Source organism: Brachyhypopomus gauderio, chromosome 1 (assembly GCF_052324685.1).
Source record: "Brachyhypopomus gauderio isolate BG-103 chromosome 1, BGAUD_0.2, whole genome shotgun sequence".
Classification (NCBI taxonomy): Eukaryota; Metazoa; Chordata; class Actinopteri; order Gymnotiformes; family Hypopomidae; genus Brachyhypopomus; species Brachyhypopomus gauderio.
In genome coordinates, this window is record NC_135211.1 from 16056581 (window position 1) to 16080917 (window position 24337).

The window sequence follows — 24337 nt, forward strand, 5'->3', positions numbered from 1 at the left end:
ACGTAGAAAAAAAGGAAAGGCAGTGCCAGTAACAGTAAAAGTAGCAGTAACAAGTTTTACATCCTTAAGACTTGACACTGGGATGTTCTCATAGTAACTATACTTACTTTGTAGCGCACTGAAAATAAAGACTGCTTACTAATTTTATCAATAACATGTCCAGGCTGATGTGCTGTCTTTCACAATTAAGCGATTTATTGAATAATTATTTACAGATACACCATTTTTATAGTTCCAAGATTTTAATTTAAAAGCAAATAAATAGTGCTTAAATATATAAATATTGTTGTACATTCAGGGTAAAGATAAGTATTAAAGTCAAATAAATATCTTAACTAAGGTTAAGAATTTAAATGTATCTTACATTTACAGCAGTAAACAATATTGCTCATAATAATGTTTTGTTAGTTTAATGCTTTCGTTTCACAAATTCCATAAAGCATTCCCAAATATTTAATAACATTTTTAGAGACCACAAGGCATTGCTTCCACAATACCACTTAGGTTTATTATGATTGCTTACAGACCAAAAACAACACATATAGTGAAACCTGACACTCAAGGAACAAATCCTCAGCCCAGCTCTGCACAACTGTATGTACATTCTGTCTCACACATTTGCAAAACACTAAATGCTCTTCTCTACATTACATGCACAAATCTAACATTAAATGATTTCTTTGCAATTTCAAAACACTGCCTTTCAAAATACCACTCCTGTGACCCAACTGAACAAACATAGTCATCAGGTGTACAGATACCATTGTGCATAATTATAAACTGACCAATGAGGTGAGTTTATAGGTGCAGGATGCAGTAAGATGAAGAGGCAGAGTGAGGATGACTGGGAAAACCTGTGGAGGAAGGTTTCTCTACTGATTGATTGGTCTACATAGAATTGAGGGTCCAGAATGTCAAGGTGGAAGGGAACATGTATCGGAGGAAGAAGTGAGAGCTATCGTAAACATGGTTTTGGCTAATATGCCTCAGAAATTCAAACATCCATCTTCAATGACCACACAGTTTTCAACAGTGTCCACCAGGTGTCTCTGTCAACACTGGGGCAAATCCTATTAATAAACCTCACACACAGATGAAACAACTCTTGTCATCTGACAGAGCGTATGAGACAGTAAAAGACCCAAGAAAGACATGAATAAATGGAAGAACTGTACACTTCAGTACTGTACACTGCACACAAAACCATTTCACATTTTTAGATCTCTAGTAAGCCTATACCCAAACAACACAACATTGTGTGCTTTCAGAGAGTTTTGCAAATGGATGCTTACGCAACCCCACTGAATCCGTGTGTTACCTGACAAAATCAAGAAAGAGGCAGGAGAAATAATTACTCTGAACACTCCAGACCAATATGGTAGTAACAACACAAACGCACAGGATGGGGCCTTCCACTGCCTTGCCAACTTGGGTCCTTACAATATGTCCACATAGTCAGATTTGTCCACAAACCATCTTCATAGCAGGCCAAATGGATACAGACAAGATGAGATGCATTGTCATCTGGGACAACAGATCTTTTCATCCACCCAAGATTTCATCAGACTGGTTTCATCAGCATCCACAGTTGCCAGTCCAATGCTTCTTCCCACCATACCCTCCCTTCCATTGAGGATTTGATTCCCAATGTGACAGTGGAAGATTTATGATCTACCTCATTCAATCCACAAAAGAGGCCTGCATGTATACTGATGCATCTATACTGATGCATCTATACTGATGTATCTATACTGATGTATCTATACTGATGTATCTATACTGATGTATCTATACTGATGCATCTATACTGATGCATCTATACTGATGCATCTATACTGATGCATCTATACTGATGTATCTATACTGATGTATCTATACTGATGCATCTATACTGATGTATCTATACTGATGTATCTATACTGATGCAGGGCCCCTGTGCGAGGACAGATCCACTACTCAAAAACATTTTTCTTTGTTCCCTGGCCGTCTTGAGAGGGAAGACATATATTTGGATGTGGATGAAGTGCTATGGCCAGATCCAGCTGTATAAGGAGGTGATGCTTAGGGGTGTTTTTGCTTGTTGACTCTAGAAATGTTTTACTGTGTTTCTGTACTATATTCAGAATACATTGTGGTTTTCAGTGCAAAACAAAGCCTTTGGAAATGCATGGGTGTACTGACAGATTTTTACAGTGTGGAGTACTGGACTTTTGTTTGGTTTAACATACAGTTGGTTTCATATAGTTTAACAAAATATCAAAAAAAAAAAAAAACTAAAGAAATCAGAATAAAAGTGTTAACAGGAACACCAGTACACCGCAAAAATGGCAGAGGGGACAGACTTCAAACGCTACTCCCTGTGACCTGCCTGTGGATACATACAACAGACATGAGTTTAAGAGTCTTACGGCAAGGTTTTGTCTATACTACTGCAGGACTAAACAAGGTGTTATAAGTTACAAGAACAATTACACACATTAGTCTGATGCACTAAAAGATGAACTCAAGTGCTAATATGAAAATTCTTTCATGCGTTCATTTATTAATTCAGTTAGTAATTCTGTTAGAGAAGAGCTTTACCTCTGAAATCCACAGGCTTGTTCTCCAAGGGGTTGAGCACCATGGAGAGAGCGACCTGCTGTATGTGGCTGAGTGCTGCTCGTTGTTCTGCCGTGATGGCTGTGGCCTGCTCGTAGGAGAACCAGCTGATCTGGACATGGTTAAACACGACCTACAGATGGCACAGAGAGACGAGGAGGACAGACCCAACACTCGGCTGAACTGGGTTTCAAACGTTTCGGGGCCAAAATAATAAAAGCCATACAGAAGTAGGAAATGCAGAGAACCTAGTAGGTGAGAATGTGCTAAAGTTTTCGGGTACACACATTGCTTTTTAAGATGATGTCCACCAGCTAGGCTAGACGTATGCTGTATTATAACTATTGACACACTTGTCCAAGATAAGCATGCTCAACCAGCTCAACCAGAGGAGCAGTGTGAAATGCATTACTGAGGTAAAAAGAGTGTGGATCACTCACTGCAAACTTTTTAGCTGGAATCAGAGAGATGGCGAGGGGGGTGATTCCTTCAATCTGCTCCATCACCAAAGCAGACATGGCCATGTCTGGAATCCCAGCTAGAGGGATCAGGAAGATGCAGGCAGTCAACAAAAAAATAAACAATTGCAACACATCCAAAAGCAAGTTATCAAAGTAACACATAGAGGTCAATGGCAGGTAATGCCAGGTAACGCCAGGTAACGTCAGGTAACGCCAAGTAACGCCAATTTAAATACATTCTCATATCAGAATGAAAAACGAGTATCATGACATCCAGTATTTGAATGCTTAACTTTGTTAATATAGTACATCATATTTATTAGGAGACATTTCATAAAATCTTCCAAAACGTATCACTGTACATTTCCTAGTTTATGGGCAAAGGGTGTGTACCAGCAAACGCTCCAATCTCAATGAAGACCTCTGGGCCCCAGGAGCTGATGGGTCCAAACGCCAGCTCCTGGCTGAGCAGTGTGACCATAGCCTGCAGCTGGTCCTCGGAGCAGGACAGATTGAGACGGCCCAGCCACCACACAGCTTTACTGCCGGAACAATCCACAACAAACCAGAACAATCCAGAACAATCCAGAAATCTGTCACAGCTTCTGCTCCACTGTGCTTCATGGCTGTGACCCCACTTAATAATAAGTGATAATAAGTGTGTTTTTTTTCACAGATCCGGATGAAAGGAAATGCAGAATAAGAAGCAATAATCTGTGTAACACAAAGAACGAAACTGCAAGCACCATAAACTAGTGAATATGACTGCAGCAGGCGCAGAAAGACACACGTCTGCAGTCAGTGGCGTGCACAGACATTTTGGGGGGCAAGTGCTCGGGGGAGGGGGGGGGTGAAGGGCACTTTTTAGCGCACGTGGAACACTTCATTATAAAAAAATTACAAGCACATGTTGAATGAAATTTGACATTTTATTTGTAACGTTCTCTAAACGTGAGTTTTCAATGGAGAAAAGTCATGCAGCGAACTGATAAAATTTAAAATTCATATCCAATATTAACTATACACCGTCATGTCATTCAGTTAACTTCTGTTTACCCTCCACTGATTGCAGGCATTGTTGCATATATTTTGCAATTAGTACATCAATATAGGCCTACAATTAAGACAGTAAAAAGACCAAAAAGTACGAGAAGAAGTTATAGGCTACTGAATGCAGATGGGCATTTTTCACTGGTAATGGGGAACTTCCCGTTTCTTCTTTCACAAATGAATGTGTTATTTTATGTTGCCTAACAAAACCTATACAACAGAAGACGTTCAGCTTAACACATAGATTTGCAAACTCTACCTTAATTATTTGTATGTGGTCGTCCTCACGTTATCTATCATTAATTTGGGCTGGAGCGACTAGGTGACCAGTCGGCTAAAAATGCTTAGTAGTTTGGTGCTGTATGAGACATTTTACTGCACAACAAAATGATTTCATGTTGGGCTTAGAGGGCAAACGGTACGATTTGACTTGATGTGTATGTGACCTGGCTGGTGGGGACGGGAGAAGAAGTCTATCTGTGACCGTGTGTGCTGTGCTGAAGACGCTTCCTTCCACTCGCTGAACTGAACTGCTGCTGCAGCGCGTCTGGTGTTAAAGGAGGTCGGGTGTGTGCGAGGTGGTGGCGCATGTCAGGGCATTGTTTTTAATCGCTCAGGTTTTCAAAAGATAATTTCAAACCGACCTCATTAAAATGATAATAAAAAAAAAACCCGAAGTTTCAAAAGGGCACTTTCGATGATAAAGGGCAGAGTTGGTGGTGCTTTAGCACCACCCGATGTCTATGTGTGCACGCCACTGTCTGCAGTTATTTCTGCAGATATCACTGGTTGGGACTTAACTTGAACTTCCATCCCCCCAAAAGACCAGACGATCTCACCTAAACTCTACAGCATTGAGACCACGAATAACAGGAGTTTCAATCCCACAAATGATGTATCCCAGGGTGACGAAGGTGCTGGAGTTCAGTTGGTTGGGATTCTTATTGGTGGATGTCAACATGGCGGAGAAGAGCAGTACCAGCTGTGATACAGTTATAGGGCACACCAAAAAGATCAGCACGGGCTTGGCAGGTGCACAAAGAACTATATTTGAACAATTTATACCTTACTGATTTCTAGAAATTAAGTTTTCGAGCAAGTTATCGCTGTTATAACCAATATGGACCTATGCAGCCTTCAATTTATTAACCAGCTGTAGCTATGCCCTACCTGCTTTCTCGTCCAGGTGTTAACAGCACCCAGAACTGAAAGGTTGCGACTGTCAGACAGATTGAGGGAGGCTAGCTCATCTGCTGAGAGCTGTGTGGCTACACGACCCAGCTGAGCGGACAGAAGAGCGCCACCATACACCTGTGTATAGAGCACACGGAAAAGACATCACACTCTCACCTTTGAGTCGCTCTGCAGAGCTGGTGGGAGGGGGGGGGTGGGGGGAAGATGCAGTTTTTGGCCACAAACGTATTCATTTGTTTACCTCATTTGTTTAAATTAAATTAACATAGAATATCATTCAAGAGAATACAAGAGAATGAATAAATCTTTCTCATTGAATTTGTAAATTTATAGTTCCTCCTCAAAGGAGAAAAATGTCAGAGGATTCACATTCATTCCCTTAAACTGTATGACTATCCCTTCTAACCACTGATAAAATGTGTGGCAGAGAAACCAGATCCCTCCAGAAAAACCTTCTTTCAAAAGACAAAACAAATAAGCGGTTAGATCATCAACTCAGAGGTCAAACAGATAGCTGTTCCTACTTCTTTGGCTCGATACAGCAGTAGTGACAGCTGGTAGGGGCTGAAGAATGGATCCTGGCCAATGAGCTCCAGGCAGCTGCGGAAGGCGTCCGTGGACATGCCCGTCAGGCTGGTCACGGGCCAGACGGCTGGCTGTGTCTGATGCAAGCTTTCACATGAGGGAACTGGGCTGGCAGCTGAGAAACACAGAGAAAACGGATCATATCACCAGCTGAAATGTGAGATAATAATGAGTTTAATTTATATGGTGCTTTTCTCACACTTAAGGTTGTTTTACATTATAGTACAAGGAAGAGGAAAAATAAAGGTGCGTTTTGAGTTGGCATTTGGATGAGCAATGGGAAGTGATGGAGAGATTGTTGTCAAGTGTTCCCTAGTATTTGAGGCCATGACACTTAAAGATCTGCCCCTGCAGAGTCTAATTTGAATGTCTGGATGGAGAGGAGAGCAGTATCAGAGGGGCAGAGGTACACAGGTAGGGCAATATCAGAGGGGCAGAGGTACACAGGTAGGGCAGTATCAGAGGGGCAGATGTACACAGGTAGGGCAGTATCAGAGGGGCAGAGGTACACAGGTAGGGCAGTATCAGAGGGGCAGAGGTACACAGGTAGGGCAGTATCAGAGGGGCAGAGGTACACAGGTAGGGCAGTAAGGGTGCAAGAGACCATGCAATGGATTGTATGTGAGCCGGAAGAGTTTACACTGAATGCGAGGTGAGATATTCAAGATTCAAGAGATTTATTGTCATATCTAGATATGTAACCAGAGTGATGTGGAGACATTTTTGGAGATGGAGACGGTAGTCACCTCAATTCATTTTTCTTATGAAAATTTAGCAATGTGTAAAGCATATGTGTAATTTTATTCTTGTATTTTAATTACATGAGTGAAACGTATAAGCTCTGGTGAGGGGATGATGGGAAATGTAGTCTACTCACTGCGCCCTGTCTTGAGGAAGCCTAAGAAGTGCTGTAGCACAAACTGCTGTGTGGAGAAATGCACAGAGCGCTCCTGCTCACAGAGAGAGCCCACAGCTCCACTCTCCCACTGCTTCTGGTTGACAAACAACCTCTCAATACGATCCTGGCTCATCAGACTCTACACACACACACACACACACACACACACACACACACACACACACCTTGCGGATTCATCAAAAGGGTAGGCGTTTGATGAATGGCATCTGTCTAAGGATACACCAAACAGGCTTTCTAGGTTTGACAGATTTTCGTGTTAATAGCATCCTGCCACACAATATAACACAGTGCTTCAGAAGCTCTAGTAAGTGATACAGGTACCAGCATGATGCTGGTAACACTGAGGTCATGAGTTCAAATCCCAGGGCGTGTGCATACTGTCACTCTTACAAATACACAAGTCACCCTGGATCAGAGTGTGTGCCAAACTCCATCACTTTATATTTGATGCTATGTCAGAATTCTGGCTCATGCATCACTTTCTGAGTACTTCGTAGTACTGACAGGAGTAATATGATACCTACTGGGGGAATGAGTTTGATGGTGTCTGTCGGGAGGAAGAAGAGGAAACGGTCCACTTGATTCAGGGTTACAGCAGTCCAGTTTTTGACTGAGCTTTTTGAGAAAAAACCAAAAACAACAGATGATATTTATAAGCGATGACTTGCAGCATGTTTTCCTGGAGAGTGTTTGAATATCAACATCACAAACTATCAAATGATGTAAATAAATTTTGAAATGAACAGCAGAATGAAGAATCCAATACTACGGACAATCGGAATAACAGTGAAACACCAAGTGTGTGTAATGTGTGTGTTCATTAAATGAAAAACGTAATGTCGCATGTGATGTAATTTTAAAGTGACTATAGTGCTGACTATAGTGAGTATAGTGCTGACTATAGTGACTATAGTGCTGACTTTATGCACCGTCCAGGACATTCATATTCCTACAGTTCATTCATTTTACCTTTTAATTGGAATGGAATGCAGAAGTTAAAGAACCAATCTGTGATGCAGCAAGAAGATGAAAATCATCGATATCATGAAAATCTGGCAACACGATGAGGATCCGAGACTGCTTCTCCATTATGGTCTGAAGATGAGCTGGAGGTTTTCTATTAGACGTAGTATGGCGGGTGAAAGAGAGAATGTAACTTTCTTACCCAAAGGTGCTTGGCTCCTGCAGCATGGAGGCCACCTTGGCCTGTTTGCTGCTATTGTAGCAGAAGCCTCGCAGAAACGCTACACTGTAAACAAAGAAGTTCCTGTCGAGGTGTGTGAAGATTTCATCACCCACAAATGTCGCCATAGCACCTAGCGAACGGAACTCCTGCTCAGTGTACGTGTCCGTTTGCAGGCCCTGGAAGAAAAAAAAGAACATATTTGAAATACACAACACAAACATCACACAAATGAGGGACAAACCACATTTGCCCTTAGACACTGGGCCTCCTGCAGGAAAATGTCTGTACTCTTATCTTGAGTTCTTGTATTTTTGTGTGCCATGTCAGGTTCAGCAAAAACTTCATCAAATTGCCATAAACAATCTTCTTACACATATTTGTTCATAAGAGCTTGTTCAGGACAATTAGCATATCTGACGGTCCAAATATGCTGTTACAAAGCTTCACAGCCTATAATGCTAAATAGTAGCATCAACAGTATAATCCCTACACATTTATACGTCAAGTATGCTTATATATGCAGATATATAATGCAAGCTAATGAAACAAAGCTAATATGAATAGAATCTTTTAGTCACATTTTTTATTTGGGGAGCAGCTTTCCATGCTTCGTAGGACCAAACTGGATTTCATGTACAGTTTGATTGTAAATGTTATTGAAATTCTAAATATAATAATAATAGTTCTAAATATAATATATGCTAATGTATTCGATAAATATAAATATAGAATGCTAAATTCCAATTCCATCTCAGGTAAAAATGGCAACCTGTCAGGTCTGATTCCAGGACCTTCCCTCGGTGGAGACGGGGTAGCCGTCCTGGAGTCAGACCTCACACAACCCTTCATGTGCTTTCAATTTCATTTAGTTTAAACATGCCAACATTTTTTTGTGTCAACTAACTAAAGAATACTAAACAAGAATATTAATGCTGGCATCATGTGAAACTGGACAAACAACATGAACTGAAGGAGCCAAGGGAAGCCAAAGGTGAAGTGGGGACTTTTAGTCCTGCTGCAGTGGAAATGAACCAGCGCTGAGGGTCAGGAGTGGTAGTGAAGGGCCACTGACCAGTGACTGCACGATCTTGTCTACCAGGATGGCCTGTTTGGCACTGGGCATGAGAAGGAAGTTCTGGGGATCTTGTACAACCATCTTCCTCAGAGAGTCTGTCATTGCTGGAGGGAACTTCTTAATAATGCTCATCCTACAAAAGTAAGATTGCATACAAAGTCAAAGTGAAATTTATTTATATAGCACTTTTTACAACACATGTTGTCATACACACACACACACACACACACACACACACACACACACACACACACACACACACACACACACACACACAAATCACTTAGGCAATTTGGTCTACAAACCAAACGGTTTCTTTTTATTAACATTAATGTAACAAACATATAGTGATGACTTTATATTAACTGAAGAAATGAAAGACTCACGGGAAGGAGAGAGCTATCTGGGAGCCCATCTCCATTAGCAGCTCCGCAAAGAAGTCAGACTTGTATAATTCAGCAGTCACACACTTCAGCTAAATTATACAGAACAAGAGATTTTTCATGAAGGGTAGGAAATATAAAACCGATGTAGCCTATATCAGTGTCCCACATATTGCAAAATATCAAAACAAGACCAAAAACACATTTCATTTTAAGTAAACCACAATAATATACATCTTGCCCCTTATTTATTAGAAATACGTTGGAAGAGTCTGAAGAATACTGCAGTGTATGATGGTGAAGGTTGGTTATTTGGTACTGATACCAGTGATGGATGCAGTGGTTCTGACTGCTCCCTCAGAACCTTAAGAACATCTCGCAGTGATGAGACTGATGCGTTACCCCGGAACAGCATCTTCAGAGCATTACAGCTCACGCCTTGGGCAACTGTCCCCAGACGCCTGTCAAACACCACAGAAGCACAAACAGCGATAAGTACATCAGGGCTTGAAAGAGAGGCAGGAGCACTGTGGTGATGGAACTGATAATATGACGATACACGACAGCACAACTGCATGAAAGCAGAAACAATGGAATAGACATTTCAGTTCTGGATGTGACATTAAATAAAATCATGTTGCACCATCACTTACGTAAAAAGCTCAGTTGACAGGTTGTGTATGGGAGTCATAACCTCATTGAACAGAGTTTTGGCCTAGAGGAGATCAAGCAACCAACTGGTTAACATGAACTCTACAGCACTGCCTGAACATAATAAAGTGAAGTTGTGCTGAAATTTTGACTTAACTGCATGATAGTTCAGCTGTAATACAACCAACAAAACCTAGTTTTGTCATTATTTTTGAAATGTGTTGCATTAAGTTCAGATGCCCCTAAAATTTGTGTTCCATTTGAGAAATCAAATCCTCAATCACCCGTGTTCACCGAAAAGAAAACTAACTGAAAGAGGTTAAGAAAAGGTCAGTACACAGGGCAGATGTCAATTACAACACCAGTACTACCGAACTACTGAATTATCAAGCATCATGTCTCAGAAGTGTGGAACTTTGGAACATGCTAAACACTGCATTGCAGGTCCTGTTTCAGCTGTGCCAGCCACTCTGTCGAGGGCAACCATTCGTGTCTGAAACACTGTTTCTGTAAATGCGAGAGGGAACTACATGCAGGTGTGCAGTGTTCCAGAATGCAGGTCTGAGTGATAAAACTGTGGGATTCCAGCGAACACAATCCCTGTTTGTCTGCTCTTCATTGGCATTAAAGGGCCCTGTTTGCTTCATCAGTGGTTACACAGCAAAGGAGACTCCACTCCTACATAAATAATTCATCCGTTAATTAGCTTGGAGTATTATCCTTGTGGCTTTGCGGCTGGGACATGATGAAAAATGTACTGTGTACATGCTATTCACAGCCAAGCATGCACGTACGCACACACGCACACACACACACACACACACACACACACACACACACACACACACACACACACACACACACAGACACACACAGACACACACACACACACACACACACACACACACACACACACACACACACACACACACACACAGGTTGTACATAGTAAATATTTGTAATAAGAAAATTACAGCACTAGATAAGAAAAATAATAAAATATTGGTGCCAGCACAAATACATTTCGACATAACACAATACAAGAACTAAGCAGAGTATCTGGTTTTGGAGCATGGCATTACATTTTGGGTCTGACAACTCAATAAAGCTTTAGGTCAGACTAAATGCCATTATCTGGTCATATATGCAGTACAAATGAAATGCTCCTCTTCACATGACTTATTTGTGTGCTGGGGTCAGAACACAGGGTCAGTTGTCGTGAGCCGTGTGGAATGACGTTCACGGGCCCAGTGGTAGCTGCTTTGTAGAGCTGGGACTCAAACCAACAACCAGCTGATTAACAGCCCAAAGCCCTATCCAGTAGGCTTCCTGGAAACAGCAATGTGAGCCCTGCTCTGCCTGAGCTAACACCCAATACCTATGTCATGTACGCAAGGTGCTGGCAACAAAAGCATATGAGCTGGACACCCTGGACACCTGGGACACCCTGGACACCCAGCACACCTTCTCAGGATAGCTTAATGCACAGAACAGCAACAATACCACAGCACACCCTCAAGCTCTCAGGGCTCTGGGAGGAGTTTGAGAATAATAATCAAGAAGATCCCACTCCCCGCTGTACAAGTTGTTTTTTAAACCACAGAAGTTTGAAAGATTTCACCACCAGTGATGATTCTACAGTCTGTTGGTGGCCCTAGGCAAAACGTCACAGGGGCCCCTCCAACAAGCGTTCATCGCCATCGGCACTGTTGCAGTTAAAAGCCTGTCAGCCCCCATCACGGCCCCTCCCCCAAGGCCCCCGGGGGCCCCAGGTGGTAGCATGCCTTGCCTAGTCTAGCTGGAACCACATTTGTTTTGGAGCAAACGAATTTCACTTCCCTGATAAAGTATGGCACGATATTTATGTAGGATGAGATACCTGCTGCGTGTTCCAGGAGTATGCATATGCAGCCATGCTGTTGGTTATCAGGAGATGAGCTCGGGGTATCACGCACAGCAGGGGTGTGTGGGAGAGCAGAGGGTCCACCTCATCCAACCACGTGATTACTGCTGGAGAGGACTGGGCAAACAGAGCAGCATGCTCAGAGTTCGAGCACACACACTGGCAAACTCAGTACACACACAGAGCTCAAGTCTACCATAGAACTCGGTCATTTTAATTCCAGTGTAGATCATAATTATATGATTATATTTGATTTGTAAGGTTTTACAAAATACACAGATTAGACTCTGGGAATGACAAAAATAAAACTGCCTTGACCATTAATCTATTGTCTAATTGTGACTAGATTCTAATCTCCTCTGCTAATCAAACTAAAAAACTTTATATTATATTAAAATATTATATTAAAACCCAGGATAACGTATCTTAAAACATTTTAGGTAACACTGAAGATTTTGTGTTCAAACAAAACATCCTCAGTGTTGAATTAAACATAGTTACAACCAGAGGGTCTGTGTGGAGTGATGTGATGGTTGTGATCCACATGACTGTGTGTATCTCTGTGATGGGAGTGATCCACATGACTGTGTGTATCTCCATGATGGTAGTGATCCACATGACTGTATGTATCTCTGTGATGGGAGTGATCCACATGACTGTGTGTATCTCTGTGATGGTAGTGATCCACATGACTGTATGTATCTCTGTGATGGTAGTGATCCACATGACTGTGTGTATCTCTGTGATGGGAGTGATCCACATGACTGTGTGTATCTCTGTGATGGGAGTGATCCACATGACTGTGTGTATCTCTGTGATGGGAGTGATCCACATGACTTTGTGTATGTCTCTGTGATGCGAGTGATCCACATGCATGTGTGTATCTCTGTGATGGTAGTGATCCACATGACTGTGTGTATCTCTGTGATGATAGTGATCCACATGACTGTGTGTGTATCTCTGTGATGCGAGTGATCCACATGCATGTGTGTATCTCTGTGATGGGAGTGATCCACATGACTGTGTGTATCTCTGTGATGGTAGTGATCCACATGACTGTGTGTATCTCTGTGATGGGAGTGATCCACATGACTGTGTGTATCTCTGTGATGGTAGTGATCCACATGACTGTGTGTATCTCTGTGATGGGAGTGATCCACATGACTGTGTGTATCTCTGTGATGGTAGTGATCCACATGACTGTGTGTATCTCTGTGATGGGAGTGATCCACATGACTGTGTGTATCTCTGTGATGGTAGTGATCCACATGCATGTGTGTATCTCTGTGATGGTATTGATCTTCCTCACCCAGAGTTTAGTGGCGATAGCATTGGCCTGAGGAGGTGTCAGCTTGGGTTTACACTGGCTGAAGTTGGACAGAGCAGCCTGAAGGTCATTGGGGCTCAAGCCCCCCAGAACCTCCACTCTCAGCCCACTAGCCAGAGAGCCCAGCTGACACAGTGCTCCAGACACAGAGAGCTGCCCAAGAACACAGAGCAGACACGCATTCACCATGATGACAAAAACACAAGACAAGAAGATGAGCAGAAGAAAAAACTGTAATGTGTCTGATAAAAGACAAGGAATACAAAAGATCATCTTCCTTCTGGTTGGGGTGAGTCCTAATATCAGATGCATATCTGGATACAATCTAGGACAACTGCCTGGATCTCTACTTTCTAAAAGATGAATAGGACATAAGTCATTAATAAGGGGACATAAGTCACTAATAAGGGGACAAAAGTGACTAATAAGGGGACAAACGTGACTAATAAGGGGACATAACTGACTAATCATAGGTGTGTGTATTTGAGTATGCGCCAGATGAGGTGAGAGCAACAACCTGTTAAACACAGACACTGCCTCCCCACCCCAAACACAAAATCCACTTACATTTAAGCTTGATGACACCTTGTCTATGATTACTGCAGCCTGCAAAAAAGATGATTTAAAACATAGTAGAGGTTTAGTAACTTACTCAACTGCATGTTTAAAGCATTTGGTCATTTCCAAAAGATGGTACCTGTCATTTATACATGAACCTAATAATGCACCTTTCTTTCTGCAGAACTCAGTGAAGAGCTGACGAGGTCATTTGGGGATCAGCGCTTCTCTTGTGTCCCCTCTCTGCTAACCTTATGCCAGTGGAGAGGCACATGGCTGGCTGGTCAGCAGGATCCAGCATGGTCATGTAAGTGTAATCAAAGGATTCCAGATAGACCACCCCCCCCTTCCTCTGCAGTCTGCCTGCATCGTTTCCCTCAGAGGTGACTTAAGGCAGCTTTCCACCTGTTCACATGCCCTCTGGACCACTACATCACAGCCGCAATATGACCTTTCCCTCCCAGATAATGTGTGTGTGTGTGTGTGTGTGTGTGTGTGTGTGTGAGAGAGAGAGAGAGGAGACACTGCATTAATGTGTCAGACATTCGGAAGCTCTGCTGCATACCTGCGTGGGTGTGAAGGGAACAGAGGCCAACACATTAAGGATAGGCAGGAGCTGGGATTGGCTGAGCCGCTGCATAAACTCCACCCCCAACACAGGCAGGAAGTAAGCGAGCTCAGAGACTCTCTGAGAACTGAGGGTAGCAGGTGACTGCAGATCAGTAGAGTTCAAAAACACACTGGAGACCTGATGAGGAACACAATGCAGTAAACCTACAGACCAGGACATATATGGAAAAAGACAAAAAAACAAAACAATAGAAGCCAAAATCCTACACGCCCAGAGTATATATATTCTATACTCATATATGAGAAGAACATATACACAGTGTTATTCATTTAAACATCGAGTCTCTCATGGTCAGTGTAATATTCCTCCACCTCCAAGACCTGCTGGTGTTTTATGGCTGAAGCTTGATGAGGATTTAAAGGCACACAGCCCTTACCAGTGTGCTACTGACGCTGATGCCCTGAATTACACACGTCCTTATATTCTGCTCAATCACTGGGAAAATGTCTGTGCCCACATATGTCATCAAGCTGTTCCAGTTAGCCAGGCATGTCAGAGTGCCTAACCTAGGACAGAATAAAAAGACATGAGTTGAGGGAAGGTTCAATCCAATACTAACAGAAGATAAAAATAGCCACTAGTATTGTGTTATTCGCAGGAATGCTAAGGCCAAAATGTTTCCCGTAGAGAATTTTTGAAGAAAAATATTCCTTTTCTTTGATGTATTAAAAGCTAACTTATATTATTGTCATGTACAAACCTCCTGAACTGGTCCGCTGTAAGGTTCCTGTATTCTCCAATGATACTTTGTGCTATAAATTGTTGCTTCAGGGGTTCCAAGTCATTCCGTAGCAGGACATTCAGTCCCTCTAAAAGCTTTAAAAAAACAGGACACAGGGACAGAAAGACACTCAAAAAAGCAGAACACAGACAGGAACAGAGAGACAATCAAATATGCAGGACACATAGACAGTGACACAGACGCTTTCAAAGTCTGGTCTTGTATAATTCTACCACTGAATGTTGTGATTACTATCATCATCTTTATGACTTTGTGTTTGCCCAGATTTAATTCACATTCCCTGCTCATGATCAATTTGTGAGGTTATGAAGGTTATTAAACACAGATGATCAGTGCAAGGAGAACTTCTGACCAATCATAACCCACAAGCCCTGCACCCACACCCCCACCCCATCCTCATCCCCCACCCCATTAGAGTTGGCAGGGGCCAGACACGAGCCACGGCGGCTCGGATGTCGCAGTACGGCTCGTTGGCTGTTACCTGAGCAGGTGAGAGATGCTGGAAGCTGGCGAATGGTAGGTACGCGATCACGTTACCGCGGTCTCCAATGAAGGACTGGCCAGCCGCTGTAACACTGGCTGCATCCAGCGTTTGACTGAACCACCAGCCAAAAGCCCGCCTCTGCTCCAGGGACAGGTCATTGATGTTGTTGTTGATAGTGATCAGACTGAGACGCACACAGAGAACACTCATGAATAATATATATTAAAAAAACGAAAACTGGCAAAACACCACTGATAAAATCCTGCGCAAAGCAATAACATCCAAATTGAGTTTGAAATATATGTGTACAACAAGCACAGTGTTTGTCAGTCTCTTTGTTGGCAGCTGTCTGATACACAACAGTGCACAGAAATGTATTTAACATTGTCACAACGACAGACAAACCTGTGATAACACACTTCATGCCATGCATGTCCATGGCATTTTACACATTTCAAACATACTAATAATTTTACGGGTCAGTTTTAGCGCCAGACTAAATTACGGAGTTCACCAGACCTGAAGGCCCTCGATTGCCACTTACACATTAACATCGTTCTGTGGCAAGGGAATGTGGGAGATGTCCTCTGGTGCTGCCAGTTTCAACACAGGACCCATGATAAAGAATAGGGTCCGATCCAGCTTCAAGTGAACTTGGATCAGTACAGCCACAATGGTACGCATGTATGCATCAGTCAGCTACGACAGAAAAGGTCAAATACCCATCAGACATCCTCTAAAGATATGCCATTATCTCCAAGTTCCTTGAATATTGCAAAATACTATAACAATAAGAAAACAATTACCAAATCATTGATGGCGAGCCATATTAATTCATTCTAGAACCTACAGATTGTATCTGTGTGCATTATACCACTGTTAAATTTTTATTTTAGATTCTGTTTTTTCTTGGGGGGGGGGGGGGGGGCGATGATTAAAAGCTCTTTTTAGATACTTTGCCTGCAACAGTGCAAAATATATATATGATTTTCCTTAAAAGATACTGCAGACAGTTCACCTGCAGGTTGTCTTTGTTCCTGATGAAGTACAGTAAAATCAGTCTCATGGTGCTAACATCCACCGAACTCAGTACTGCTCTCAGACGACCTAGAGGGACACGGAAGTACTCCTGCAAGAGTGTAATGGAAAAGCCGCATCTTTTAGTAGGTAACACAAGAATACAAGTAAGATTATATTTGGTGCACAATTCACACCAAACGAAACATAAAAACTTTTTCATGTAGGGTTTATACTTTTTGTCAGGAATTTCTATGAAAATAGTTCCACTGCAGTTCTGACCTGTATCAGTAGAGAGCTGTTAGTCTTCACCTCTCGTTCTGTTTGTGTCAGGCTTATCAGCAGTGTCTGAAACCCAAAAAACACGTGCAAAAAACACAAGGCCTAGTGAATGTAGATATACCTGGAGCAGCCACGGATACATCATGAAATGATCACAGTGCTGACATCAATGTCTAAACAACTACAACAACCACATTAAACACAGGATATTAGCTTTAAAGTATTAATGAAAACAGTAAATCAAATGTTAGGTTGTTAATATTACATGTGGTGGAGGACAGAAGTAAAATGTCCAATATCGGTGACAGGTTGGACACAGAATGCCACCTACACAGATACACCCTAGGTCAATTACACGATAGCTAAAACACTGGTAATATATACCCATGATTAATTAAACTTAGCATTCTAAAAGGCTAAATCACAGGAGCCTCTGAAAGTGATGACGATTTCATTTTGGTCCTATCAATAAAACTGTATAATACAAAAATATGAGTGGTTACTTTTACATTAGTGCTGTCAATTCCAGGTGCCGCGATTAAAAGTCCTCACCAGGATTTTGCTCAAGCTTGCTAGATTTTCTAATTAGCAATCCAGGTAAAATTTGTGGAATCAACATAATCCAGGAAGCCTGAGCAAAATCCTGGTGAGGACTTTTAATTGCGGCACCTGGAATTGACAGCACTATTTTACATACATTTGTTTAGTATAGGCCAAACGGAAGGGCAATTCCACCAAAATGTAGTTTTAAACGTGCCGTGAATAGGGACTCCATGACTGTAACTATTCTTATGGGCTAATATGAACAGCTGCTGTCACAGGCCACCCCTGACACTTCCCGACTGCATATATATACCCAAATACCCAAATCAAATGAATACTCAGTTATAAAATATTGTGAAAAACCCAAATATTAATGAATTTATGCTATTATACAACTGTCTACATAGGTGTGTCTGCAAGAAAGTTACAGATTGACATAATCAAGCATTAATGCATTAAACATAGTTGTCTTGTTTTTCTAGAAGTAGTAAAATATCAGGTCTTAATAGCTTTTATCTAGCTAAATAGCTATTGATTATCTATATTCCTAATTCTTCACGTGCATGAACTGACCTGTTAGTATGCTGAAGAAAGAAAGCTGAATGTTTTTTTAATCAGATATATATCTCGCCATTACAAAAAGAGGATGGAAAAGTTTTAGAATAATCCCCACTTTAAAAATAACTTGCACAGGTGGGCAGTATAGATAAGATAATAAATGCATGTTTGTAATCTTTACTCAGCTAGAAGACTTTTGGGATTTCAAATTTTAAATCTGATGGTGTTCTGGTGGAATTCCCCTTTTTAGCATTAAAATATCCTTTTGATTGAGAGACCAACCCCAAAGCATTGCAACAGCACTTGCTTGTTGTCAAAGTTTGCTTCTCTTGCCAGGAAAGCAGACACTGAATCCAGCACGCTCTGTCGAATGTTATCAGTCACTGTCAGTGTTGTCATCCCATTCTCTTCCAGGACCAGTAGCAGAACTACCCACACATTGAAGGCCTTTCCGAGCATCTCAGAGGCCTGTGGGGTCATTGTGTTCCCAAAACTGGGCAGGAGCACCTCCACTCCACAGCGGAACAACATCTGCAACTCCAGGAACGGATCGCTGCCCGACTGACAAGCCCCTGACAGATCCACACTGCACGACCAGTTCAACTCCTTGATAAGCTCTTTCACCAGGCAAGGCTTGGCCTCATGGGTGGTGTTTGTACTATTGATTGTATTATTGTAGCTGCCACCATTGGTGATGTTGGACTGGGTATTGTTGGGCTGGGAGGCGGTTGTGTAGGTGGCACACAGAGTACTCACCCAGAGGTTGGAGGGTGCCTGGATGAGGTGAGAGAGAATGCTGGGTTTTTTACAAACTGAAGAGATGAAGTTTGCCTGGTCATAGTCCCAGCAGAGGACAAGAAGTGCTGCATCTGGGAAAATCACTGTCCAGTTGCCATACTGACATTGTTCAGAGGGCTTGAAGCCCATGTAAATCCCCTTGCTTGCTCCTGAACCTCCAGTAAGGTTAGAACACTGTTCCAGCAACCAGGTGTTGTCTAAATTGGTCAAGAGGTTTTGTGTAACAGTAGAATTTCTGCACACCTTCTGTGTGAAGTTCACAGTGTCAAGATCAATACAAAGAGCCAGGACGGTCATGTCCACAATGCTGAGCGGACCCCAATTTGAATACAGACAAACCTGAGTCACCAAATCTGTTGTGTCATTATCTGAACACCAAGACTTCACCCACTGGTTCTTAGGGTCAAATGTTAGACGTTCAATTAATGATGAGTTACAACACACATTCAGATAGAAAGCTACCATGTCAAATTTCCAACACAAATCAACTATTGATGAACTCAAAGGCAAGACAGTCCATGATGAATATTTACACAAGTCGGCGATGCTGGGAATTACAGGAGGGACGACTGGGATTGCTACGGAGACTGGAGTAGTGCTGGAGTGTAGCACTGTGGAGGGATTTATGGGAAAAAGAGTGACACTGGAGACTGTTGGTGACACTGTTGCAGAACCCTTGGTTGAGAAAGTGGCACTGGTAGATAAATACATGCTGGTGTCAAAGAAGGATGAAGAAAGTGTGAGTTTAGAGGCTGATGATGAAACTGTGGAGGTTGTTGAGAGAGAGAGAGTACTGCCGAAAACGGTTGGAGTGGCTGTTCCAGAGATTTTTGCAGGTGGAGTCCCACTGGAGGTGAATAGTGATGGAGAGAGTGCGTTGCTGGAGACTGTCGGCAAGTTCGTGAAAGACGACGTTTCAAACAGGGATGCAGAGGGAGAGACGTTGATGCTAGTAGCCACAGGCAACACTGTCAAGGTTTTTGTGGGAGAAGGACCAACTCCGGAGGATGTTGAGGAGAAAGGCAGAGGAGTTGAGGGAGAGTAAGTGAGGCTGTAAAATGCTGATGGGAGTGTTGGGAGAACTGCAAGAGAAACTGTAGTAGAAAGAGATGTACCTGAGACTACTGGGAGAACTGTGTTAGGAGAAATGGTGGAGTTGTGGACAGATGACAGTGTGTTTAGGGGAGTTGTATTAGAAACAGTGATACTGGGGGCAGATGGTGTGCTGGTTTTTGGAGTAGTTGGGGAGATTGTGATGGAGACTACTGGTGGAGGTGTTGGAGGATTCTTAAGAGAGATAGTGCAGTAATCCCTTACCCACACATTTGCATCATTAAGCAAGATTAAACTGAGCAGTGTACTGTTGCCACAGACCTGACTAATAAATTGAACTTCATCATTTTGTATACACAGAGATATTTGATCTGAAGTAATTATCCTTAAATTGTGCCACTGCGAGTACGTACAGGATTGAGAAATTAGGGTGTTGATATCAAATGACTGGGGTGTAGGCACATTGCCACAGTTGGGCATTATCCAGCTGTTTTGTTGATTGGATAACACAAGCAAAAAAAAATCTAAGTCCTGACACAGAATGGCATCCATTCTTGCTTGATCATTATTCCAGCAAAATGCAACAATAGAGGGGTCAATTGTATGTGGTGTCCAGATGTTGTAATCACAGTACTGACTGACCATGTATGCATCAGAAGCATTTTGACAGTATTCCCAAACCCAGGTGTTGCTGGGGTTCTGAATGAGTGTTTGCATCACTGGGACATTATTACACACACCCTGGAGGAAGGCATCAGGCTCGGTGTCACTACACATCGCAACCAGACTGGGCTCAATGGTTTGTGTAGTGGTCCAGTTGTCGTAGTTACAGAACAGTTGGCTGATGCTAAGGGTGGACCGCGCAACCCGCTGCTTTGACTCAGGAGGCGGGGCTGAACAGGGTTCAAAGAGTGGCAATAGGGTAAGCTGGATCATGTGACATACATTTTTCCACACCTGTATGAGTTCATTGTCTGAGAGGGTGCTCAGAGCTTTGCAAACATGATACAGAGCATCAGGAGGCTGAGATGTGCTGGCTAAAACCTCCCCACATAGAGTGTCATTGAGCTGGGTGACCTCCTGGGGCTCACAGGTTAGCTGGGTTGTGGGGTTGTTCCCCGGGGACAGACCAGAGCGCCCGAGCTGGAGAACCGGCAAACTCTGGCACTCCGTATTCATGTAGCCGCACTCTGGTGCATCAGCGGCTAAAAAGATGTTGAGGATTGAATCTCCAAAGGACCAGCTGATATTGTGGGTCACTCCCCTAACGTGAAACAAAGGAATTTGATTTTGAATGGTTATGAAGGGGGGAAAAAACATCTAAAATCATCAAATGAATAAATTAAACCTGAAAAAATCTTATTTGACTCTCGCATGTTTATAAATGGCTCATCAGCTCTCAAACATACAGATTAAAGATTGAAAGTTTTATTTAAAGCAGGTCATGCCTTCTTAGGTGAGAATTACAGTTGGTGTAGATTCTGCAATCCCATTGTCATTTGAGGACAGTCGCCTTCTAGAGACGTTTCGTGACTGGTTAATATAATTGGACCATGTTCGAATTTTTAGCTGTTTATTGTTCATATAAGCAGGGTATCAAATTTTGCCCTTAGAGAGCATCTATTTCATAAAGCAAAGAAACCTAAATATGAACATATCAGGTTTAGTCTGTTTGGAAATCTAAGGCCTGTACGGGATTGCAATCCACATAGGCTAAAGTTTACCTAATTGGTCTCAAGACTATTCTTTTACAAATATATATATTATATATATATATATATATATATATATATATATATATATATATATATATATATCCAAACTACTAAATATAAAAGATGTATTTTTAAAAAGGTACCACTTACCACAGAATAAGTTGCTTTAAATCGCCTGTATATCGAAGAGAAAAGAAAGAAGAATCGCAGCCAGTTGTTCCAATGTTAGTTATGCATAGCACATGTTGGGTTAATAGAAGATTGTGACAGGAGTACATTTAAAGGAAAAATAAACACAACGACAAACCTTGATTACACTGCTGGGTTTGGTCCACCGTAGGTATGTCAACACCTAACTGCAATCCGACCGTTAGTAATTCCACTAACAGTTGAAGTACGTTCACAATGAAATCAGAAAAGTGTGACAAAACTGGAAAAAACGTCAAAGTGAAAAGTTTATTCCATACAGAGAAAAAATCGGAGAGTGTGAGTGGCAGGGTCGGGGACAAAGCAGCCACAATCTGGCGAAACGCATTTAAATGAAACATAGTGGAGTTTGCCATTTTCCTCAAGTCATCTGACGTTGACGGACACGTCTGGGACTTAACGGCGGACAGGACAGAAAGCAGCGGTCCGCTTAATCTTGACGACAGTGTCGCTGTTAAATTTGCTTGCCATCCGCACTGCGTTTTGTCTGCCAACACACAAACAAAAGTTTGAGGAAGATTCTGAAAAAAGCTTTCCACCAACACAGACTGGTATACGTAGTATAAGCTATTGAATATGTTTAAGAAGTTAGTATCATCTGTCACATTGCGCTCCGAAGGCATCGTTCTTGTTTTCTTGCTTTGGGACTGATGTAAGGTCCTGACACTCTTCGCTTCTTTCTTGTTGCTTTCATCAGATCTCAAAGGCTGAGTTGTCTCTGTCACTATATCTGTATTTGTATCATATCCATTGGCACTGGAGCTGGCCTCGTGTCGCCGTGTTATGAAGGCTGGTGCCGGCCGGCTTTGGACTCCGGCATCACCGCCAGCGAGCCCTGCGATGACATTTACACGTAGTTAGTTTAGAGCAAAACTACTGTAAAAGTTATACATAAGATATACAGGCTGTTTTAGCTTCTTACCAAGCATAGTGCAAGCAGTAAAAATTAATACATACGATCTGCGCTGCATTTTCTCAAAAACAGGGATATTTTTTAACAAAAAGCTTAGCTTTATCGGGTGGTTTTCCTGCGTTTAAACATATAAGCAAACAAAAAATTGTGACTTATCCTTCTCCAGCAAATACGTCCACAAAAAGTCATGAAAAATGTACTTAGTCCCAGTGAATGATCACGTATTTTCTTTTGCGGGGTACACCATGGCAGGCCCGCCCTGTCGGATGTGTTATAGGTCTGCTTCTCGCCTACCCATCATCACTACGTGTCCTCCTGCAACTCAATCCCATGAGAGAGGCCTAATTAAAACATTAGGAGAAAATGGGTGCCAACGGATTTGAGCTCCAAAGTAGGGCTCACTGCTTTGAAAAATTAATACGACGGGTTGACTGTCGTTGTCATTCACACCTTACTGGTGTACCGCAGAATACAATGGGAGTCTTGTGGAGAGGCGACGGAATGACATTAAGACTGGACACTACTTTAAGTGACTTTAAATAAAATACATACACACACACACACACCCCGTCCAGTAATGGCCTGGTGGTAGGCAAGGACGGATTAAGGATAGTCTGGGCCCCTGGGCAAAGGGTTGCACAGCCCCCCCCCCCTTTCACACACGCGCAATTAATTTTTTTTTTTTTAAACGCGCACTTTTTTTTTCCACACACGCATTTTTTATTATTCTTTTTTTTCACATGCGCAAGCTCACACGCGCATTTTTTCACACACGCATTTTATTATTTTTTTTTGTTTATTTTGTTGTTTTTTTTACTATTATAAAGCTATAATTATTACTATTATCAATAATGTAATATGCAAATAACAATAAACTTTTTAAAAAGCTGTGAGTTGCTAGTTAGCAACGTTACACTAGCCTTGAAAAAGGCTGTGAACCTTTCAAAGTTTAATATAGTTGTAACGTTCGGGCGCAGCCAAGGACTAGACACGGAATCCCCGCTTACGTAGCAAACATTACGTTTAATAACAACAGATATTGCGCAATGACGCACGAGAACACTGAAGCACATACACTCAACGTGCAGACTTTAGACAACGACGAGCACAAGACACTGCGCAAACGCATATTAAATAGACAGACCACATCAACCCCACGTGATGATGAGACGAGCCACAGGTGAGACAGATAATTACAAGACACACCCGCACCCACGGAGATACACTGACACAGACGAATAGACGCAGACAACGTTAACACACGCCCCAAAGGAAGGGTTCGGGAACCGTAACGTGACAATAGTAAATATAGTAATGTAATATTATATCATGTAATGTAATATAATATATAAGCCTTTGAAAAGACTATAAAAAGAATGTAACAGAATATATGCAATATAGTATAGTATAATATAATATAAAAATATTTATATATATTATAAAATAATATACTGCAGTATAAAGGTCAATGTGCCTTTAAAAAGGCTGTTGGTTGCTGATCTGG

The 24337-nt window shown here is 42.0% G+C and overlaps 1 protein-coding gene across 1 annotated transcript; it reads right to left on the bottom strand.

Moving 5' to 3' along the window:
* Nucleotides 1-394: 394 nt before the first annotated feature.
* strc1 (stereocilin 1) lies at nucleotides 395-23339 on the bottom strand. The gene is made up of 28 exons (XM_076999394.1): nucleotides 22526-23339; nucleotides 22021-22407; nucleotides 21864-21888; nucleotides 18430-21262; nucleotides 17047-17112; nucleotides 16766-16876; nucleotides 16292-16446; nucleotides 15745-15931; nucleotides 15222-15337; nucleotides 14898-15027; nucleotides 14456-14638; nucleotides 13900-13938; nucleotides 13315-13485; nucleotides 11982-12122; nucleotides 10105-10166; nucleotides 9777-9912; nucleotides 9455-9543; nucleotides 9066-9201; nucleotides 7973-8169; nucleotides 7332-7422; nucleotides 6766-6925; nucleotides 5828-6003; nucleotides 5280-5420; nucleotides 4949-5091; nucleotides 3453-3601; nucleotides 3039-3136; nucleotides 2581-2731; nucleotides 395-2368 (listed from the first exon to the last, which is right to left on the bottom strand). Exons 2-28 carry the CDS (start codon nucleotides 22274-22276, stop codon nucleotides 2283-2285), a joined length of 6228 nt encoding a protein of 2075 aa, XP_076855509.1. The 5' UTR covers nucleotides 22277-22407; nucleotides 22526-23339; the 3' UTR covers nucleotides 395-2282.
* Nucleotides 23340-24337: the final 998 nt, after the last annotated feature.